Source organism: Pipistrellus hanaki (genome assembly GCF_964339955.1).
Source record: "Pipistrellus hanaki genome assembly, chromosome: 7".
NCBI classification, from domain to species: domain Eukaryota; kingdom Metazoa; phylum Chordata; class Mammalia; order Chiroptera; family Vespertilionidae; genus Pipistrellus; species Pipistrellus hanaki.
The window spans coordinates 46,901,094-46,924,379 of record NC_140509.1 but is presented as its reverse complement, the minus strand read 5'-3'; the positions used below and the strand labels follow the sequence as shown (position 1 = coordinate 46,924,379).

The 23,286-nt window shown below is 41.1% G+C and overlaps 1 protein-coding gene across 10 annotated transcripts in view; it reads right to left on the bottom strand.

The window, feature by feature from the left end:
- Positions 1-23,286, bottom strand: part of KLHL32 (kelch like family member 32) — a 172,651-nt gene that overhangs the window by 129,421 nt on the left and 19,944 nt on the right. For all 10 annotated transcript variants that reach the window (XM_084889267.1, XM_084889272.1, XM_084889270.1 and 7 more), the window contains exon 2: positions 4,482-4,574. In XM_084889267.1, the coding sequence (XP_084745393.1) occupies positions 4,482-4,504 (23 nt within the window). In that variant the 5' untranslated portion in view covers positions 4,505-4,574. The remainder of the gene's footprint in view (positions 1-4,481; positions 4,575-23,286) is intronic.

Here is a 23,286-nt window from a genome sequence, read left to right as displayed (position 1 = left end):
CCTCTATGTTAAGGCATGGGTGGCCACAGAACACAGCTGGAAGATGGCAGGCCCGTTTGAAGCCAACAATAATAAACAAGGAGGAGGTGCATCAGAGACTATAATGTGCCATGACGACATTAAGGTGGGGAGAGACACATGCTTGCAAACAGCTCCCTTGGCATCCGTAACTTATACCAAATTAGCACATTGAACCTCCCCACTGAGAGTCATGTCTTCCCAGCGTGAGGGGGACAAAGAAGAAGGTAGGAAAATCATATTCCTAAAACTTCCTAAAGTACTGGGAAAGACCAAAACCTGAGGCACATTTCCCAAAGATGTACAGATTTGAATGTCTTCCTAAAACTGGGAAAGGTCTTCCATGAAAGTAATGCCACCCCTTCCAAATCCACAGGTGAGTGCAGAGGGAGCCCCTAGCACTGTGCTATCCAACACAACCCCCACTGCCTGTGGCTGCCGACCCCTGGAGTGAGGGCAGGCCTGGTTGAGATGTGCTGTAAGTGTGAAACGCACACCGGATGCCAGACGTAGTGGGGCGGGGGGGGGGGGGGGGGGGGGGGGGAGGGGAGCCTGCCAAGTATTTTTGATATGCTGGGTTAAACTATATAGCAAAAGTTCATTTTACCTGTTTCTTTTTGTCTTTTTTAAAAAAAATGTGCCCCTCTGAAAAATTTAAATTATAAATATGCATTGCACTATGGTTCTTCTGGACAGTGTACAGGTTCCTAGGGGGATGTGGCCCCATTTCTTTCCGCTGAGCTCCACGAGAGCACCAGGCACCCTGGAGCTGCCCACGAGCATAGCTGCTCCTTTCCCTCACTGGGCCCACACGCTGGGTTACAGCAGGGCAAGCCCCAGATGCCCTGAGCAGCAGATTTGCTTTTTGGTGATGCCAGGGAGCAACTGTTTGATTGGCCATATGTCAGCAGCCAGGAACAGGGAGGTAAATAAATGATGTCTTGGGGAATAGGGCTATTCATGACTTGAGTCTTTAACTTTCATTTTGAAATTGAGGGCAAAAGCTAAAAAAAATCACATGCAGAGCATGCTGTTCATGACATGGTCCTTCCAGAAATATCTATTCGTCCTGTGCCAGGTATTGCACTAGGTCCTGGAGATAAAATGGTGAACAAACCAAGCTTGGTAGTACCCCTTGTGGAACATTCAGTTTAGCAAGGCAGTTACATATTAGTCAAATAATTTGGCCTTCCTGAAGTACAGCTGGAGCTGACAGGAGAGAGAAGAGGTTTCTAGTGAGGAGAACAGCAAGTCCTAGAATCCCCTGGCAGGAGAGAGCATGGCCCTCACACAGAATGTTAATGGCCGGGATTCTGAGGACAAGGCAGGATACGGTACAGGACCTGAGCTCAGCGAGAGGTCTTGGCTAGAGGTGTAAATCTGTGACTCCTCCATAGAGAGTATAATAGAAGCACAGCCAGCTGTGTCTCCAGAATACAGTTGACAGGCAATCCACAGTCAAAGGTTGCTGAGAAGATAAGAAAGATAGAATTCAAAACACAGAAACAGGGCTGGGCTCGGCTATGGAAAAGGACTGCCCTCTGGGTGGCAGGAGAGAGGGCATAAGTGGACCAGAACATATTAAAACTCTGGGCATTTTGGACTGGTTGAATCTAAAGATTTAGGGGAACCAATCTCCATAGGACCTGGATAGTTGGGTTTATCTGAGTTGTGATTTTTGTCAGGGAAATGCATTGGAAATGCAGGGAGCCAGAGAAATTAAGGATTTAAAAGAGTGGTAGAATCTCAACCGGATGAGAAAGGGAAATGAGGGGACAAAAAGGTTGATGGGTAGTAGGAAGTAGAAGGGCCAGTAGATGAGACACTGCAATGAGTATAACCATGGTGGATGGAGGCAGCTATGAGCAAGCTAGAAACAGTGGTCCTGGAAGGAGTAAAGTGTTTGATGTGGTTTCAGAAACAGAGCAACTACTGGAGATTCAAGGTCCGAGGTGTGAGAGCGGGAGAGGGCGGTTCAAGGAAGGGAGAAGGACTTCGGGATAAGCAGGTTGAAGATCCAAGGCCACGAAGTTGGACAGATTCTCCATGCAAACAGAGAGCACGGGGAAGTTGTAAAGGATTCCTGATGAGGAAGGAGGCTGAGACCAGGTGCTAAACACTCAATGAATGAGGAAAATGGCCCAGACAATAGTGCAGTGGAGGTGAGGGTGAGAGGCGAAGAGCACCACCTTTAGAAGCAAATCTTTGATGTTTTTGCTGTTTTTTCCCTTCAAATAACCAGTGTGAGAAGTAAGGATCTTGAAGCAAAACAATGTTCCAAGGTGACAATAATCTCTCTACTTATCCCTGAAACACACAAACGTGAGGAGATAATAATGCCACCATGTTGGAAGGGCTACGAGAGAAGTGATGCCTCAGGAAACGGTGGGTCCCAATGAAGTGAAGAGGCGAACAGAATTTTTCAGGGTGAGGGAGATGATAATAGTTCTACAGCACACAGGGGTTGTTTGAAAGGCGGGGAAGGAAGGGCTCTGGGTCTGAGCAGAGAAGGAAAGACCACTGTGGAGATGATAGTGCTGTGGAGGACAGATGGCAATGGGGGTTGATCAGTAAAAACAGAGGTGGCAGATTTAAAGAAGAAGAAAATCATTTTCAAAGGAATGCACGTGGGTCCTAGTAGCCAGAAATAAAGCACTTGGTTGAGGTGGTAGCAGACAGATACCATGATCTTTATTGCCTAGAGGCCAAATCTAGAGCAGGATTTCTCCATGTCAGTGAAATCCATGTTCTGGGTTAGATCTGTTTCTGTTTTCTCTTTCTTTCTTTCTTTCTTTCTTTCTTTCTTTCTTTCTTTCTTTCTTTCTTTCTTTCTTTTTTTTTGCTATGGGGGAGAGCATTGAGGAAAGGTTATCTTATGCATTTTAAGATATTCAGCATCCCCATCCCTGAATGACAGCCAAAAATGTTGCCAGATATTTGCATAATGTATCCTGAGGGCAAACTCATCCCCCTAGAGAGTCACTGTTTAGAGCAGCAGAGTCCCTTCGCCGTGCCATCAGCAGCAGTGCCTCAGTTTCGGAACACATTTTGGGAACCGGTCATCCCTAATAGCTTCGGGGTTTGTGGAGGAAAGCTGGTCTCATTATTTCATAGACAAATCCAATTCTTAATGTTTTTAGAAAGAAGGTATTTCCCAGGTTTATCACCTTTCTTATTCTTTGATCTGAAGATCCATTTGTTTCCTCAGAGGCTGATGAAGACTTGCCTCCACTGAAACTATTCAAAGGAACATGCTGCATATTCTAACTGACTGCCTCTCGGTTTGGGGAACCTGCCAAGCTCCATTCTGCCTGAGGCATTCCCCCTGGTCATCCCATCCTGCAGAACTCTGATCACAGAGCACTTCTTCAGGAAGGCACTTCCTCATCCCAGCAATCCTGTACTCCTCCTTCAAAGCACTTCTCACGATGGCATTTGCATTATTCCTGGTGTGATTTGACCATAGCATATACTACATCTTATAAGGGCAGTAACCTCACCTATGATATTCACTGCTGGATACTCTGCACCAAGTAGGGTACTTAGCTCAATAAATATGTTAAATAAGTAAATTATTAAGAGAAAATGTCATGAGTATTTTGAGAATACGTATCATACTCCCCAGTGATTGCTTGACGATGACAGTCAAATATATATATATATATATATATATATATATATATATATATATATATCTTTCTGATGATTTATTGACTTGAGAGAGAAACATTGATTTATTGTTCCACTTATTTATGCATTCATTGGTTTATTCTTTTAAAAATACACACACACACACACACACACACACACACACACACACACATATATATATATATATATATATATATATATATATTTCTTTATTGATTTCAGAGAGAAAGGGAGAAGGAGAGAGAGATAGAAATATCAATGATGAGAGAGAATCATTGATTGGCTGCCTCGTGCATGCCCCTCACTGGGGATCAAGCCTGCAACCCAGGCATTGCTCTTGGCCGGAATGGAACCTGGGACCCTTTAGTCCTCAGGCTGAAGCTCTATCCGCTGGGCCAAGCCAGCAAGGGCCATTGGTTGATTCTTGTATGTGTCCAGACTGGAGATCGAACCTGCAACAGTGGCATGTGGGGATGACACTCTAACCAGCTGAGCTGGGGCCTGATACTTTTTAAAACCATATATCTTTATAGCAGTATGCCTTTTGTTTGAGGGAGGTTAATAACCTAAATAAGAAAAAGATACAAACGGGTATCAGTCCAAGAATGATGAAACATGTCTAGGTCTGACTAGTAACCAGATCAGAGCACTTAGCCCTGTGCTACCAGACGAAACTCATACACACCCTGACGGTCCCGGCTTAATTCCTTCAAATATGTGTTGCACCCCTGCTCTGCACTCGGTCCTGGGATGTGCGGGGTGAAGACTGGGGGGCTGGCTACACCACGCAGGACAGACGCTGCGGGGCTCACCTGAGGCAGTGTTCAGACGGCATTTTCCAGCAGGGGTCTGGGGTCCGCAAGGTCAGCCTTAGAGGTCTGCAGCAGAATTGGCAAGCATTCCAGCTGAACAGAAAGACACGAAAGAAAAGCACAGTGAGCTAAACGCAAAAACGCACCCTTTGGGCCTCCAGATCCCCACAGAGTTTTACAATTGAGACATACATTCCGACTGAATGCTCTTTTAATAAACAATAGTTCAAAAGTTATTAAGTGTTCAAGCTTTTTCACTTTATTGGAACTTCAGGGAATAAGAAGTAAAAATGTGTTAGAGAACCCAACATTAGCTAAAATAGGGCTACAGTAGAAATTAAAACAATAGGCAGCCAAAGGGAAAAATTCACATTTGATAAACTAAAACCTACAAAGTTCTAAACCACAAGTACTAGTTGACTCATCCTTTATGCGATTTTACTTTCCTTCCAAACATGAACAATGGGGAAATTAAGATTTTAAAAAAGGATGTCTTTGTTAAACGTCTACAGAAATATGATTTTCTGTTCAAGGAGATTTCTGAAAACTAGATTTAAACGATAACATACAGAGAGGATGAAAATGAGTAGAAAATAGAACACAGATTCTCAGAAGAGCTTTAGGATTAGCATAGTTGGAAATATATAATAGGATGAAGTTATCAAGCTTAAAATTGTTCCTTGCCTATATATTCATTTAATCTCACCCCAAACCTTTAACCACCCCCTCTACTCCCCAGCCTGCGCTTTCAATCACTGGTGTAACTCTAAAGAGAAAATTAAATTATTTGAATAGTCTGGCACCTGGTCCATGGCTATGCTTTACAACTCTCATTAGAGGGTCTAGCACCTACTTTCTAATACACTCAAGTGGAAAAATTAATTCCAACCTGGAAAATCTTAAGCAGATTCTCTTCTGCCTCAATTATATTTTGAAAAGCAATAACAAGGTAAAAGCACTTATAAAACTGATGTGTTAAGCTGTGCCTATTTCTGCTGATTTGTACAAAAGAGGAAACTATGGCTTCCAACATGACTAAAATACAGCATTTGTTACAGTGTATACAAACCCTCAATTGGGCATGACTATATAGTAATTCTATAGATATATCATAATTTGCTTAAGTATCCCATTGTTATTGAACATCAGGTTTTTTTCTAATATTATTCACACAACTATGTTTTACATTTCTTGCTTTCTTTCTTCAACTATAATTATAAAAAATAGGTTATCTATACTTTCATTTATTTCAAATTTGTTTTGACAAACCTAAATCATTTTCAATGATTCCATTATGACTGAGTAGGGCAGGGGCTGAGAATAATTCAAGGCTCACTGTTTTATGGCCTAAGACACTTTCTTAGTGACCTATCACTGCTACAGTTTCCTTTCAGAATCTAGGTTATCATCTCCAGGCTGTTATTGCCTAACGCAAACACTAACAGGGATGGTCACTTGAACTTTAAAATGGCAAAAGAATATTTATTATTACAGACAGGAAAACAGACTTAACCTTTCTGAAAATCAAATATTTTTAAACTCACCCAGTAACAAGGCAAGTGAAGAACAATATCCTAAAAGTTAAAATCATCCAAAATTAAAGGACACATTGAACTTGATATTTTTCAGACACTCCAAAAATTATAATAAAAAATCATAAGATAAATTAAATTCCCTTACTATTTGGAAACCGACTCACTAAATGAGCTATGTTTATACTAGCCCTACCTTTATTTAAAATTTTGATATTGTGCTCATCATTAACTTTGAAATATTACATTAACATATTATTTCTCTCCATCCAAAATTTGTTGGTTCGCTCTGAAATTTTGCACCTCATTCACCTCATCCTCATCTCAGCTCTGTTCTCTGTCATGTAGATTAATAAACTAAGAAAGCAATTCTGCAGGAAAAGAAACAGAAAAAAAAACAAAACGCGGACATACAGAGAAAAGGCTAGAGGCAAGAGATGGAAGGAGAGGACATTCTGGATTTTCCATGCATTCCTGCCTCTGGGGGTACATAAATAACCTAGACCTTTATAACAAATTCCATGTCTTATTTAGGCTAACACAGCTGGAGATTAAAAGATCCCCAAGAAAATCAAGCAGAGCACAGTCTGAGATTTTGTTTGGGGACAGTGGGGAGCAGGGGAGGGGGGCGGGATTCTGCTGCTTTAAAAACACAAGACACATATTCCTATTGCTTCTCTGGGAAAATGCATTCCAAGAACTTTCCAGAAAAACATAGGTTTAAATAAGTAATGTACACAATTTTGTGACACTTAAAGCTATTTCCCCGGCATCCTTTAAATGACCAAGCTACTGAAGACACCGTTTAACTGCTTTCCACACAAATTCATTATATGAGAAGGCAAATGCTGTCTATGCCTGTGGCCTAGTGGTCAAGCAATGAACGTATAAAATATGATGTTGGTGGACAGAGAATTTACTGACTTCACTAAACATAACTGAAAGGCAAGGCTTCGATTTATAAAAATAGGAAAACATATGTTTAGATTTTAAGTATCTTTGAATCAGCTTTCAAGCTTAGCCTAATGCTCTTGGGAAAGGAGAAGGGGATTTCCCTCTGCAGCTTAATTACTATGTGAGAACAAGGCAGGTACAGTGCTGTCTGTTTATCAGTGTAGAACTGGGTGCTAAACAGTGGAACCAACAAAACATGTACTGTCCCCCAAAGACCAGTGCCACAGATTTCCGTCTTTGTGGTTACAAATGCAACCAAATAAGCTTAGCTTGCGAACACAAGTAAAGCAAAAACTTCACAAAATGGAGCCATGGTCACACATCAACGTGCAGTCATGACAGCGGGCCCAACCCACGCCGCCCACATCAGTGTCTCTCCTTTTATTCACAAGCCCGAATCACACGTAGTGACTTGCTCAGGGGACAGGTATGTAGGTGAGTTTTTACTTTTGTTTCACTGTTTGCTAATGTAGTTCGTGTGCTAAGTACTATTTTTTTTTTCCATGCCAAAACTATGGATGGCGGCCATCCTCCCCGGACTGTTCCCATGGCCTCAGCAGCGTGGGATGCTCCGGGCCCTGCTTCAAGCTCTCCAGCGGAAGCCTGCACTCATCGGGGGACACACAGAAAGCGTTTCTCAAAGCTACAGTAGTTCTTGCACATAGGTGATGTTACTCCCTGGCATCGCTCTTAGAAAATGTTCATGATTGCAATCCCCTCTCTTACTGGGGAGCTTCTTCTCCCATATCTGTTTGGTACGTGGGATGGATGGGGTTTCTTTAATCTTCATAGCTTTTATTTTCATTAAAATGCTTCAGGGTTGCCAGGTCTTCACTTAGAATGAAATTTTTTGGACATTGAAAATAGTACTTTCAGAAGAAAAATATCTTATTAAGCCATAACAATGTGAAAAGGAACGAATAAAGTAAATGTCTAACAGGTCTGACTTAAGTACAAAGAAAGACCATGGCTACTAAGTGACTAATGGGTGGGCAGCATATTCAGTATGGATAAGTTGGACAAAGAGAGGATGGTGTGAAATATTATCACACTACTCAGAATAACAGACAATTTGAAACTTATGAATTATTTAGTTCTAGAAGTTATCATTTGATATGTTCAACAACAGTTGACCATGGAAAGTGAACCTGCAGAGAAGAGAGGACTACCATGTCAAAAACTAAAAATACACATTACACGAAAATTATAGAAGAAATATAGTCAAAGAATGCTTAACAATATAAGACACAAATATATATGTAATGGTATACAAAGTATTTAATAATCATATGAGAGAGAGAAAAAATATCAAAAGGCAAAAGTCAAAATATCTTTTTGTAGATGGATCTCATCAGAGGTTGCCTGAACGCACGAACAACCACCGTCCATTGGCCTGGTATGATAATCCAAAATGAACAAATATTTGTAATAGGGAGAGAGCAAACTCCTTTTAAATTATGAAACACACTAAACCACCAATTGTTTTGAAGAAGATGGTAAGTGACCATATTTCTTACTGTTAGGAAAGGAGAGCCAATGCCCATGGAATTTAGGAAAGCTCATGCAGCAGAGCTTCAAGGTCTTCTATTCTAGATATTTAACACTTCACATGTCTGAAAGCATCAAGTGAAATGCTTCATACACAGTGGTGCTCCATAAACATTCATTTGACTCCCCTTCCCTGTCTCCCACATGGAAATATAGAGGCCACTCTCTACAGAAGTGTAGATAGGAGCATGGCTGGGAGAGAAACTGAGCATATCAGATGTCACAGCCAGCCCCAGGTAGCACCTGTTCAGATGAAGTTAACAGGGCTCAAGAAATTGTTCCGCATTTCATTAGAAAATAATTATCAAAATGGAGCAAGTGTAACTTATCAGCCACACAATTTTTTTTAATCCAATAGTTTGTACAACTGGAAGTAGTTGTCAAAAGAACAAGTGTTAGAAGACAAGTAATTAATATTGTTTATATGTAAAGTACGCACACATCAATAAGAAAAAGATTGATCATGCCATAGGAAATAATGGACAAAGAGTATAAACAGGCAAATAATCAAAGAAGAGATATAAAGGAACTGAAAACATATTAAAATGTTCCCTCTGGTTAGGAATAAAAATGCAAATGAGTCATCAAGATACCATTTCCTTCCAAGCACATTGGAGAAGAAGAATGGCGGCCAATGGTAGCAAGGAAAATGACGTTCTTATGCATGCAGCTGGATATCTAAATTGGCACAGGCGTTCTGGAGGGCAATTTGTAAATACATATCAAAGGCCTTAGAATGGGAAAATCCTTTGGTCTATAAATTCCACAAGTAAAACCCACCCAATAAAACTAATCAGGCAAGTGTGCAAAGGTATGTATGTACAAGAAGATCCACTGGAGTATTGTTTATACAAGCAAAAAGTACAAGCAATCATGTTAGGAGATGAGTTAAATGCTGTATTTCCTTCAATGCAGAACCAAAGAGTAATTCAAAATGGTTATGTCCTATATAATAAAACCCTAATATGCAAATTGACTGAACAGTGGAACAACTGGTTGCTATGATGTGCACTGACCACCAAGGAGCAGACATTCAATGCAGGAGCTGCCCCTTGGTGGTCAGTGCACTCCCACAGGGAGGGTGCAATTGAGCCAGAAGCTGGGCTCACAGCTGGTGCAGCAGTGGTGGCAGGAGCCTCTCCCACCTCTGCAACAGCACGAAGGACCCCTTGGGGGATGTCTGTGGGAGGCAGGCCTACGTTGACAGGTGTACATCTCCCAAGGGGTCTCAGGCTGCGAGAGGGTGCAGGCCCGGCTGAGGAGCCTGCCCCCTCAGTGTATGAATGCTGTGCACTGGGCCTCTAGTATATACTTTTTAACATTAAAAAATGCATGCTTTAAGAGAAAAATAATAAATCAATACATATTGTAAAACCACTTGTGTAAGAATATATATTTTAGATGTCAATGATTATTCTTCATTATAGAAACGCTTTTTAAAATTAATTATCTATATTTTTTACCATTTCTATGGTAAACATGTGCTATGTATATGTGTAATTAAAAACAAGGATGGACAAGAAAATGAGGTTTTGTGTCCAAAATCCAATACTTACCAGACATATAACTTAGGTAAGTCAGTTAATTCCAAGACTCGGTTTCTTTGTATATAAAATTGGTAAAATAACAAACGCCAGGGCCAGTATGAGAATAAAACTAAAAGCAAAAAGCACTTTGAAACTGTAAAGTACTTGATGAACATTGATTGCTGTTACTGGCTGACAGGAAGTCCAATAAAAGACAACCCTATAAAGAACGTACCTGAGAGACTCTCAGGTGACATAAGAGAAGAGTGGAGGAAATGCTAGTCCCCGCCCCCCACACACCCCCCCCTGCACAGTTCATCACAGGTGGCAGTGTAGTTGTTTCTTAGTGTCACGTGAAAGGGAAGGGGTCGCGATGATGAAGATGACAGGACAACCTTGATTAAGCACTTAATAAGTGTCCAGCACAAGAACTGGTTTGCTTACCTGATTTAATCCATCAGGCATCTTACTATCCCCCTTTTTATGAATCAGTACATTAAGGCTTAAAGAGGTCAGGTAATATGTGGAAAGGTGCACAACTGGTAAGTGATGAAACCAGGCTTTCAACCCAGAAGACTTACTCCAGAGTCCACACTCTTCACTACACCTGACACTAATAAGAGGAATGTACCCCAGGACACAGTGCTGAAGAGGGCAGGACCAATAGCCACAAGCACCAGGGCCAGAGGGCTAAAGCAACATCAACTTGGACTCGAAATGAAGGAAGTTTCCAATAATCTAAAATGACCAAAGACTGGATAATTTACCACGCAAGGTACTACCTCCATCACTGAAAGTAAAAGTGAGACTATAATGCACATTCAAGGTTGTTCCAAAGAGAACCCAAATGGGCCTAGGCCTGCCTGCCCCATAGAAGCCCACGGCAGGATCAGTACCTACAACCACTGGCTGGTGTCTCCTAAGGAGGTCCCTGTTATGGGGTGAGCTGTGTCCCTCCAAGCTCACATGTTCAAATGCTACCCCCCTTAGAATGTGACTGTGCTTGAAGATAGGGCTTTTAGAAAGGTAACTAAGTGTAAAATGAGTTATATGGGTGAGCTCTGATCCAATGTGACTGGTGTCCCTATGAGAAGAGATTAGGACACACGTGAGTACAGAGGAGACACCATGTGAGGACACAATGAGAAGGCAGCAGCTACAAGCCAAGGAGATGGGCTTAGAGAGAAACCAACCCTGTGGACACCTTGACCTTGGACATGCAGCCTCCAGAGCAAACAGAAAATAATGTTTGTTGGTTAAGCCACCCACTCTGTGGGACTTTGTTAGGGCAGCCCTAGCGAACTAACACAGTGGGGCACAGCCCACTATGGGCCAGTCCTTGCCCTTGGCTGCCCTCTCACCACCACTGTACGCCGGAATCACCCATCTCCAGCCACTGCTGACTTGGCCTACCCGTCTCTTCCTTCCTCATCTGATAGACTGTGCAAGGCCCTCTAGGTCTGGGACAGCTGAAGCTCTGCTCAAAGCTGGGACACTGGTCACTGAGAAACCGCCCGCCACAGGGAACCCCTGGCCTGACAGGTGCCTCTCAACGCATGCTCCCCAGGAGCATCTGGCTTCACCTTCACATTTCCAGCCAGTGTTCACCTTTCTCCGCGTGCTACCGCCCACCACTTTGCAAGGAAATTCTCTCTGGAACATTGCTTGGACTCCTAGGCACACAGTTTGTTTGTTTTACTGAAGCCATTTCCTTCCCAGGTCAAGCAAGTACTGTGGGGGCCCCAGCAGCCAGGGAAGAGAGTCCTGAATATGTGAGAGGGGCACCTGCCATCTCCCTGGGTCCCAAGGCCAAGCGCTGAATACCTGTAAGCCTTCTCCACAACTCCAGCGATGACTTTCCTTCAGGGGCCTTCTACCAGGCTGCCTCTCAAGGATAACCCCGCCAGTCTGTCACACATGATTACAGATGTGTACACCCTTTCCCACTCAGTCCTGCTGCTGGATCCACCCTCAGAGGAGAGGGAGGGACACTGCCCACTTCCACATGCTGTGCACACCCAGCTCCAGCCAAGATACCCAGGTACATGGCAGTCAACTGAATATAGGCAAAAACCCTTAGCCATCTGATTACCTCATTGCTCTGCTTCAAAAGGTTGTGATAAAGTCAAGTTCCCTAAAATGGCACTCCTGCTAACAACATCTCTAGCATTGTATCCTGACACGTGACTTCTTGTTTTCTGGTCACAGTCATGCAAATCTACTCCTCCACACTGCACAACTGTTCTCTCCCTTCAGGTACCTCTCCTCTTTGCCCATTTAGCTCCTATTCATACTGCAAGTTCCAGATGTTACTTCCTCTGGGAAGCCTCCCGTAACCTCCTAGGTCTAAGTTAATTACTCTTCTACATGCTCCAGTAATACCTAAACACCCACACGCACAGAATCAACACTCTGTATAATTACTTGTTTGGAGAAACACTCTGTATAATTACTTGTTGGGGGGGGGGGGCAAAATCTATTGCACCCACCTCATTCCCACCCATACTCTACCCCCAGGTAGTAAGCTCTTTAAATGAGGGTGACTATTTAACTTGGGATAGTCATAGTTTTGCCTGGTTTTGCCTAGTTGCATCCCTATTTGTTCTCTTTTGTTTCCCAGTTTGGATGATACATTTTTTTTTGGCCATCTTGACTATAGAGGCAGGATCCACATCTTTTTGTTCACAGTCTTGAATCTGTTAGAATGACAATTGTGCTCACAAAAATCCCCAAAAGCAGACAGAGTAAAAGTACAATACATCTCCATTTTAGAATGAAGAGAATGGCATCTTAATCTTAGATTATTTGCATATATTGAATCACAACATGTTAACTTATATTACAAAATTCATGCCCTAAAAGAATAAAGTGCTGCACTGAATATTAAAAAAAAAGTTCTCTAATAAGAACAAAGATGAAGTTTCTAGCTACCCTCGTGAATACAGCTAAAGACCTTGGGAACCAAACTGAAATGTAGTGTTTAAGTCAGTTCTTCCAGTCACATTAGCACACCCCTTTTCAGTTCTTCCTTTAATTTAATTTTTAGCTCCATCACTCCTCTATGAATAGAAGCACAAAATGCTTGGATCAGTTACACAGTCTTGTCAAAATAACCTAACCTGCAATTATAACATCCTAAGGTGCTTTTGAAAAATGCTGCCATGAAAACTTTTTTCTTAAAGAATATTCTATAGAGATCACTACTGAAAATTTTAAATCTTCCAGCTGAATATTTATAGATGGCACAATGTAGACCTTGAAACTTATGCTGATATACAAATCATTTATATGATAAATAACATTATTATATGGCAAAACATCAATAAGCTTCACTTACATAATTAAAAAACTGTATAAAAAGTTATTCATCAGACAGTAAGTGAACAGTCCCCTCTGATTAATAGTTATTCTCTAACAAACAGAAAATATGGTTTACAGTTCCCCAACCTATGACCTAGATGTAACCCAGACTCTGCCCTTCAAAGAGCTTATAATCTGCAAAGCAAGACATAACATCCACACTTGCATTCTGCGTTTTCTTCTATTGAGAGACGCACAATATTTTCCTCATTTTAAAATGTCTAAAATTGAGGTTGTACCTTAAATCAGTATATTTACTGGTATGCTACTATTTTCTCCCTTGAAAAGCTGTTGTGTATCTTACATCTGCAAGAAGCATTAGCACTGGGTAAGCACTGTAATTTATGTACCTACTTAAGGAAGCTCAGCGCACAGCATTACATTTGATTCTTACAATGATCTAAGAACTAAATAGGCCCATTTTTTTTAAGGAGAAAAAAACAGAGACTCAATAAGCTGAAATGCTTGAGATAAAAAGAAAAAGACCTGGTAACTGGTGAAGTTGATGTTCAGATCCAGCTCTGTTACATTCTGCTGCACGCATTGGCTACCAAATGCGAGATGGGTGAGTTAGAGTGGTGGAGGAAAGTTAAATGAAGCGAGATGGGTGAGTTAGAGTGGTGGAGGAAAGTTAAACTAAGTGAGATGGGTGGGTTAGAGTGATGGAGGAAAGTTAAATGAAGTGAGATGGGTGAGTTAGAGTGATGGAGGAAAGTTAAATGAAGCGAGATGGGTGGGTTAGAGTGGTGGAGGAAAGTTAAATGAACGGAGATGGGTGGGTTAGATTGGTGGAGGAAAGTTAAATGAAGCGAGATGGGTGGGTTAGATTGGTGGAGGAAAGTTAAATGAAGCAAGATGGGTGGGTTAGAGTGGTGGAGGAAAGTTAAATGAAGGGAGATGGGTGGGTTAGAGTGGTGGAGGAAAGTTAAATGAACGGAGATGGGTGGGTTAGATTGGTGGAGGAAAGTTAAATGAAGCGAGATGGGTGGGTTAGAGTGGTGGAGGAAAGTTAAATGAAGGGAGATGGGTGGGTTAGAGTGGTGGAGGAAAGTTAAGTGGAGAAGCACTGAAGAACATGGAGAGGAAGAAAAGGCTTTCCCCATTAAAAGATATGGAGGCTTCCAGGTTATACTTCTGTAAAATAAGAACTATACCAACTGGAGATGCAATGTAGACATATCTTCAATCAGCTATCTTTAAACAGGAAGCCTTTGGGTTACTTGCCTTTTCATACCCATTTTACTGATTAGGAAATTGAGGTTTAGAAAAATGAAGTAACTTCATGAAGGTCACACAACCAATGTATATGAGCCAGAGTGAAAACCTAGGCCGTCTAGAACCCACCCTGAATCTCCAGTGGGTAAAGGATTCTAATTTTATGAAAGTGTAACTCAGAAAACTCCATTTCTTTGAATATGTAGCACTTCTCATCTGGAAAGACAGGGATAAACATGCTAATTCTCTCAGGAAAACACACACACACACACACACACACACACACACACACACACACAAAAGAAAACTTTTGTTACCAGGGCCCTAGCTGAGAAAAAATACTTTTTTCTCCCCTGCATACAGAATAACAAAGCAGCAAGATGAAAAACTTTGAAAATACAATGGGCGCTCAAAATATACTAAAGTCATAATTTTACAATTATCAGAGAACACAGAATATTTATTTGAGCAACAATTTCTAAAATCCAAAAGTCAGTAGTGGCAAGCCTTCAAATACTGAGTTTCTTTTTCTTAATTTTAATTATTGATAATACCAATCTTTGAGAAATATTCAAATATAGGGGGTAAATGAAGATAAAAATTTATTGTATACTTTCTGAATCACAATACCAAGTACACTGTGAATACTTATTTGTAAACAATGCAAAATCATTCATCAGACTGGGGAACTCATAAGACATTTTCTTATGAAATTAAATAAGAAAGGTCATTAATTTGCACAACCCTGTTATATATGATTCAATCAAGTAGAAAATATTAATAACTTTAAAAAATTAAAATGAGCCCTGGCAGTGTTGTTCGGTGGTTTAAGCATCACCCATGCATTGAAGGATATCAAGTCCATTTCCTGGTCAAGGTCAGGTATCTGGGTTGCAGGTTCGATCCTCATCCCCATTGGGGTACGTGTGGGAGGCAACCAATTGCTGTGTTTCTCTCACATCAATGTTTCTCTCTCTCTTTCCCTCTCTTCCCTCCCTTTCTTCCAATCTCTCTAAAAAGTATCAATAGAAAAAATATCCTCGGGTGAAGATTAACAAAAATAAAATAAAAACTAAAAATGAAATTATCAAATTTCAAAAAATGTGTCAACATTATACAAAAAGATGGTGGCAACAATGGACGATGGACTCAGAGACTCTGGATCTGGGTTAAAGAGTAATGATGACAGGTGTGGTCAGATATGAAGTATGGCAGAAAAAGAATGACAGAAAAACAAGACCAATTAACCACAGTATCAGATCCGGATCATCTTACTAAAATTCACATGAAGTAACATGTATGAGGATGTTACTCATCCATTCACAAACATTCGTTAGCTCTGTGTGCCACGCTGTCCTCTAGTACAAGCAGTTTCAAACAAGACAGATGATGCCCCTATTCTCATAGACCTTACTATCCAAGGGGGGGATGAAACAGCAGATAGACAAGAAAACACTGCTTAGTAATGGGTGCTATATTGAATAATGGCATGTGGTGAAGTCAATAGGCATTCAGCTTGAGTGGTCAGATAGTCTCCCAGGAAATGAGGGTAATCTAAATATATCACTTGATTACACAAACGTCAAAATACTAAAGAATATTTCAAGGTCAGAGACAAGAAAGCTTTCCACATTGTGTTTTGTGATTTGAGACATGTTTGGAATTGCTACATGACTTTTTGGCATGAGTCAGAAGAGGAGGAGGAGAGTAGAGTCTGTTTTCTGGGCTCAGTCAATAGGCTTGGGTGAGCTCAATACGTGGGAGGATGGATTCAGAGAGAATAGTGTGGGAGAGCCTGAGGGGGAATATGGCTGTCAAATCCATCATGTTTGATATTTCACAATGACTGAGGTAGAATCCCTCCTTTATCAATCCTAGGTTTCCCAATGTACAAAATCTATATTCACATAATGTTGATGTTTCTTTTCTAGTGTATTTTCTAATGCATGTATTATTGCCCTTTGGTAATATCCTTTTTATACAGAATACATAGTATTTAGTGCTATATACTATTAGTAAAAACAAAACCATTATTTTATTTCATGAAGAAAGCATGCTAGAATTATAACCCATGTTTTTAACCATTTGTACACCATAAGCATCTACAGATGCAAACAGCGGACCTTTTTAAATTAAATTCAAAATATTGTGGCAGTTAACTGGTTAATAATTGTGTATCACAGAAAAAATAGACTTGCCTACCTACATCACAAAATTTTTATTTATATCTCAGGAACTAGCTAATGTCTTAGCTGAATATTTTTTATCCACATACCATTAAAAAATATTTTTGGTTTCTGTGGAGAAATTTCCAATAATGCCACCTATAGTAATCTACTAGTACCAAGCAGAGGATATGAACCAAATCTCAAATTTGAGGTAAAGTAACTTTCCCAAGTTCATGGAGATAATACCCAAGATTAGAAACCAGGCAAGTCTGACTAGATTACATTCTCACCATAGACTATACTGCCTCCAGCATTAGCAACAAAGAATGCTTGGACTCTAGAGGTTTTCCAGAAAGTAAAATCTCTATTATAGCTGCTCAATAATTTCCAAGATGTCAGCTATCACAGTTAATTTTCTGGAAAATAGTCAGCATAACCATTTCCCTTGTGGACCCTCAAAAATCTAGCCTTGGGCTCCAGAAAGGCATTAAGGAGGAGGATAAGAGAGCAAGCATTGTAGTCAAACTGTCTGGTAACACCAGCAGCCCACTAGCAACATGACCTTGGGCAATTATTTAACACCTCTGTGCCTCAGCATCCTTATCCTATAAAATGGTGTTGATAACACCACCCACCTCACAACATAGTTATAAGGGTTTCATGAGTCAGCATAAGCAGAGAACTAAGGCTGGTGTTAAGAACATAAAATCTACAAAAGTGTTAGCTGTCATCATTATTATGCTAGACTAAAAAAAGTCTACAGACTTCAACCCTTCCCTACCTCCTGTCTGCAATTCCTAATTACCATATCTTTATATACTGAGGTGTTAGGTAAATGAAAGTCCCAGAGAAGGTGACGTGATAACTCCATAAAGATGCCTGTAAGACATTGCTCATTACATTCACTACCTCATCATCCTTTTCAATGAGAATCTTAAAAGAGATTTCTTTCTGGTTCTATTGATAGTATAAAGAAAGGAATCGTATTGATGCTCCTAAACAATTGGTTTTGTTTTATTCACAAATGCATCATATCAAGTGACTAATCAAGATTTGCATTTTACAATGATTGTCAAAAACAATTAGAATGAAACACGTTCCTACTCTGTGAATACCTAGAACCTAAGAGTAGGCACTCTTCTATTTATTGTTCATGACTCATTTTATGGCCATTTCTTTCTCCTTTGTCAGCCACTTCTCATTTAAGTTAAACTTATTTTTTTAAATAAATAAAATATGAAATAATCTGGAGGAATCAGAAAGGGAAAGAAAGGAAGACATAAGAATGATTATCTCATTATACTGTCAGGTCTGTGGGAGCAGATTGGAATCTACTTCTGAGCTAAAAGCCTAGGAAGGGCAAAAAAGTGAGTTGAAAATCACAAATTCAGAAGTTGCCTGCCACTACCATGCCCTCCCCCATACTCAAATCTACCCAGTGATCAATATCATAAAAGAATTCTCCAGGACCCTATTCCTCGCTATCTATTCCTCAAAAAATAAAACAGGTACAATAAATGGAATTATTGTACCTGTTTTATTTTTTGAGTAGACAGTGAAATGACATATTCTTGACTTAATACTCAACAAATATTTGCTGCACGCCCAACCACTACAGAAATTCTTTTAGGTTCTTGGGATATATTGATGAGCAGAAAAGACTAAATATGCCTACCCCTTTGAGCTTACTTTCTATATGAGAAGACAGATAACAATTAACAGGGCAAATAAGTAAATTTTGTAGTGCACCAGGAGGGGCTAAGTGTTATGACAAAGTCCCGCAAGGTAAACGAGCTCTGGGTGAAGGGTTCATGTAAATAATAATAATTGTATTACCAGGAACTGAAAATAGATACTATCCTTTATAATAAAAGGCTAATATCCATGCTGAAACCAGTTTGGCTCAGTGGATATAGTGTCGGCCTGCAGACTGAAAGGTCCCAGGTTTGATTTAAGTCAAGGGCATGCACCTTGGTTGTGGGCACATCCCCAGCATGGGGTGTGCAAGAGGCAGCTGATCGATGTTTCTCTCTCATCGATATTTCTAGCTTTCTATCCCTCTCTTTTCCTCTCTGTAAAAACTCAATAAAAAATATGTGTTTTGGTTTTTTTTTAAGGCTAATATCCAAATCAACCAAACAGCAGAACAACCAGTTGCTATGTCACGCACTGACCACCAGGGGGTAGATGCTCAACCCAGGAGCTGCCCCTGGTAGTCAATGTGCTTCCACAGCTGGGCTCATGGCTGGCGAGTGCAGAGGCAGTGGCAGAGCCTCTCCCGTTTTGGTGGCAATGCTAAGGATGTCATCTAAGCACCAGCGCTGTCCCATTCACCAATGCCACTCAAGATGACAGAGGAGGTTCAGTCAAACAATACCTTTTTTAAAATCTTTCTTGCTCTTTTAAAGAATCCTCCTCTTTCTAGAACTTGGGCTTTGAGTGCAGGTGGACTTGGGCTAGGGGACAATCTGGGTGGAAAACACTGTGCTGTGTTTGGAATCAAGTTTTATCTTTGACACAAACCATCTGGACTAAAACTAAGCTTGTAAGCTTTCTTCTCTCTACAAGGTCTGTGATCTCCAGAAGAGCATATCCCCAAGTTCTTCAGACATGCCCCAATCTTAGGAAACATGCTGGGATTTCTGGCCTAAGGGAGTTGGATATGGGCTTCCAGCTCTTTGGAAGGAAAGCATAGTCATGGGTTATGTGGCATGCTGGTGAACACTGGAGAGTGTTGGAGTTAGCCCAGCCACACACTGCCCACAACTAGCACAGCGAGTTGGCACAGCAATGTGCTGGGATGAGGGGGTGACAATTAAAAACAGCAGCAAATAAAAATGAAGTACGGGAAGCAACATCAAATTTATCAAGGAAATGTTTGCTTTTCAAATAAAAATAAAAATGTTTAGCGTGGTTCATAATAAGATCTACAAATTCAGTACAGAAATATTAGAACTACCAAATAAAGGGCAGAAGTCATAGCCAAAGGTGGAAAAGTTATCCATGGGTGTTGTCTTCTTAGAATTAAAAATTTCAGAGCAAAGATAAGCATTATTCCAATGAAGAAAACTGTCTATTAAATCTTTCTTTCCTGTGACTATTTGCTCTTCTGATGAAGAGTGGATCCAGAAGATCCCACCAAAGAAAATGCCTTCATTTTTGGGAAAATATAAGAAACGTAGCAAGAGTATATTATAGTTTCCTACCACCTTGCAGGTTTGGAATGTGTTATGAAATCACGAACAAATCTTACATGCTAACCCAACCTCACAACTTATTATTTGTGTAACTTGGGCAAATCACTTAGCCTTTCTCAGCCAACATTTACTCCTCCATCAGTTGGAGGTAAAAACTATCTCCTCTGCAATACTTTTGGTGAGGCTAAATGGAATAAGTTTGAAAATACTTTCTAAACTATGAGGTGCAATATACCCTGTTTCCCCAAAAAATAAGACAGTGTCTTATATTAATTTTTTCTCCCAAAGTTGCGCTAGGTCTTATTTTCAGGGGATGTCTTATCTTTCCATGCGCTAGGTCTTATTTTCAGAGGATGTCTTATTTTTGGGGAAACATAGTAAGTATAGAGCTTCATCAAACTCATTCTGCTATGATGGCAGATGGGGCATTTCTCTCCTAATAACCTCAGATCTCTGAGAAAACTGACTTGTTCCAGCAAAAGAGTATTGCTCCAGATACTTTTTTTTTTTTTACATAATTCTACTTTATAAAGAAGTTATAAAAGTCTGCTGGTTAAAATTGAGGAAATTTATTATCTCCACAGAGCATTTTTAGCCAGATTACCTGAATAAAACAAGAATGAAGACATTTTACTATTGCCTGGACGATTCTTGATCATGCCCTTTATTCTGACTCCTTGATCTATGCTTGCCCCTTAGGTAACATTTTCAATTATTTAAGTTCTACTTAATATTGTTGGTGTTGGCATGATAAGTAATTACCGTCTTAATAATCACAGGCATCTGATTCCAGCTGCTCCCATCTTTGATATAACCACGAGCCTGGAGGACAGGAACCGACAGGGAAAGAATACAGCCGGGGGTCAAATTAATGCTGGCGTTACACTAGCTTTCACGGAGCTACAATAAGCAGAGACACATGCCGACAGTGGAGACCACAGACTGCGAATGAAGAGATGTCCTGAGAGCTGCATACAAAATAAAATATTTTGCGAACATCAGAATGGCTTTTCAATCTAGATCTGAAGAACTGGCTAAATAAATCATACCTTCAGCAACCTTCTTTTTTGAGTAATTATAAAAAGAATGCATTTGCATACTCATTTCTCTGACAGATATGCCTTTTCCCTTCTCCAGATGGCTGGGGTGAGTAAGTGTCTGTGCATATGGCAAGGGAAAAAACAGCAGGAAGCTCAAAGTACTTAATTGTAAAAAGAAGCAAAGGCTTACGAAACGTGTACTGTGTAAGACAGCACTGGGGCCATGAATCCAAAGAGGCCCGGCCCAATGAAGGCCAGGCTTTGGGAGACCTGCGTGACAGTCCAGCTCTGCCAGTTGCCCCGTCTAAGCCAGGTCACTTCTCCGGATGTCTGCTTTCTCAGGCAGAAAGTAAGGGATCCAACTACTAGTAAATCACTAGAGTTTTTGTAAAGTTCTTTGCAGCCTAGGTGAACTCCAGCATTGGGAGGCAGCACAAACAGGTAAGCAGGTGTCAGCCTGTGTGCAGGGGAGAAAGCTCCTTGGCAGAGGAATATAACGTTTTTCTCCTCCTTTGAAATAGAAGTAAAAATCACACGACTGTATGGATCCTGTGTGAACAACTCCAAGAGACCCAGCCCTTGAAGAACTGTTTCTGGAGGGATATGGAATCCGCATTTCTGTAAACCCCATCTGTTTTGAGAAGGTTACTGGACCCATCATAGTCCCTACCCCAGGATGGGGGAATGAGAATGTACATGAGTGTGCATGCGTAAATGTGTGCATGTGTGTGTGTGTGTATGTGTGTGTGTGGGGGGGCTAGGAGTGTGTTATGTATGTGTATAGAGGGGCCCATTGGCAATCCATTTGGTGCCTCTTTTCTCCCTTTGGCCTATTGTCTCTTCTAAATCTCTGGCATTGTGCTTAATTTTTAACCACAGCATGCAGACCAGAGAGAGGTGAAACAAGGTGCCTCCATATTACTCAGACTAGCTCCGAAGCCATTCCACATTAGTGAGTGGTTCTCTGCAAAATGGGGACAACAAGGAATTAATGATGGAGGTGGTGGCATCAGAATCACCTAGGACAAGGTTTTTCCCCACTGTTTGCCTCCCTCCTTGAGATTTTAAAATGATGCTGATCTTAATGGGCACACACATGCACACATATGCACACAGCTGCAGGAAGTCACTGCTACTGACTTGTTGCGGTGGAATAAAAGATTGAGGATCTCAGTATTAATGTCCTTTCCAGTGCCAACACTTTAGGACATAATTTCTACCATTTCTATGCTTTCTAGTTACGGAGAGACTACTACATTAGCTATATAGCAAACCGAGTGGTAGAGTAAAGACTTCTAAGGGAAGGAAAAATATCATATGGTAGGGCTAATCAGGAATTTTCATGGAGGGAAAGGGTACTGAGCTCGATGCTGGTGCACAGGTTTTGGACTAATAGAGAGAAGTGAGGAGGCGAGCCAGGGGATCAGGCACAAGCCGGAGGAAGTGAGGAGGACAGCGTCTATGCCAGAAGCAGTGCCAGGTTGGGCTGACCAGGATAGGTGGGGCTAGCTGACCTCAGGCTGCAAACAGTGCAGAGCCCGACCTCCCACAGCAACTGTGCAGCCACCAGCAGCTGTGACACAGGAGAAGGCTGGGATATAACATGTGGCTCAGGAAGCTCCTTCAAGGCCTGTTGCCTAACCTGGGACCCCTGAAAAGACTTCTAGTGTGCCCACAGCCCCTGCCATTATGTCCCACTCTTCCTCTGAATCTATAAGCACAGGGAAAAGGATGCACACCATTTATTAAATTATCAAAAATGTGTGTGACACCCCTTACTCCCCTCGCCCCTCATCCCCTCCCCACACACACAACACAGGAAAACTGCGATCAGTAGAAAAAGATGCTGCAAATATTCCTTAGGGTCTTCTCGTTGTCAGGTAGGGTAAAATGATAAAGGGTAAAAGAGAAAGAGCAGCGAAGTGGTTCCATCCTAGTGATGCTCGTCCCCCAGAGGCTCCAGAAAGGAGGACTGAGAACGTACTTTCCTGGGTTCACATTCTCAGGGGGTGTCTTTAAAGGGGCCTCCACTGATTATACTATATTGGCTACAACACCCAGTCTTCACCTGAAATTTTTTATGACGATTATCACCTGATAGTAACCCTTTGCTGCTTAATAAAAATCAATGTTTCACCCGGCCAACATGGCTCAGTGGTTGAGCATCGACCTACGAACCAGTTTGATTTCCAATCAGGGCACAAGCCCAGGTGTGGGCTAAACCCCCAGTAGGAGGCGTGCAGGAGGCAGCCCATTGATGTTCTT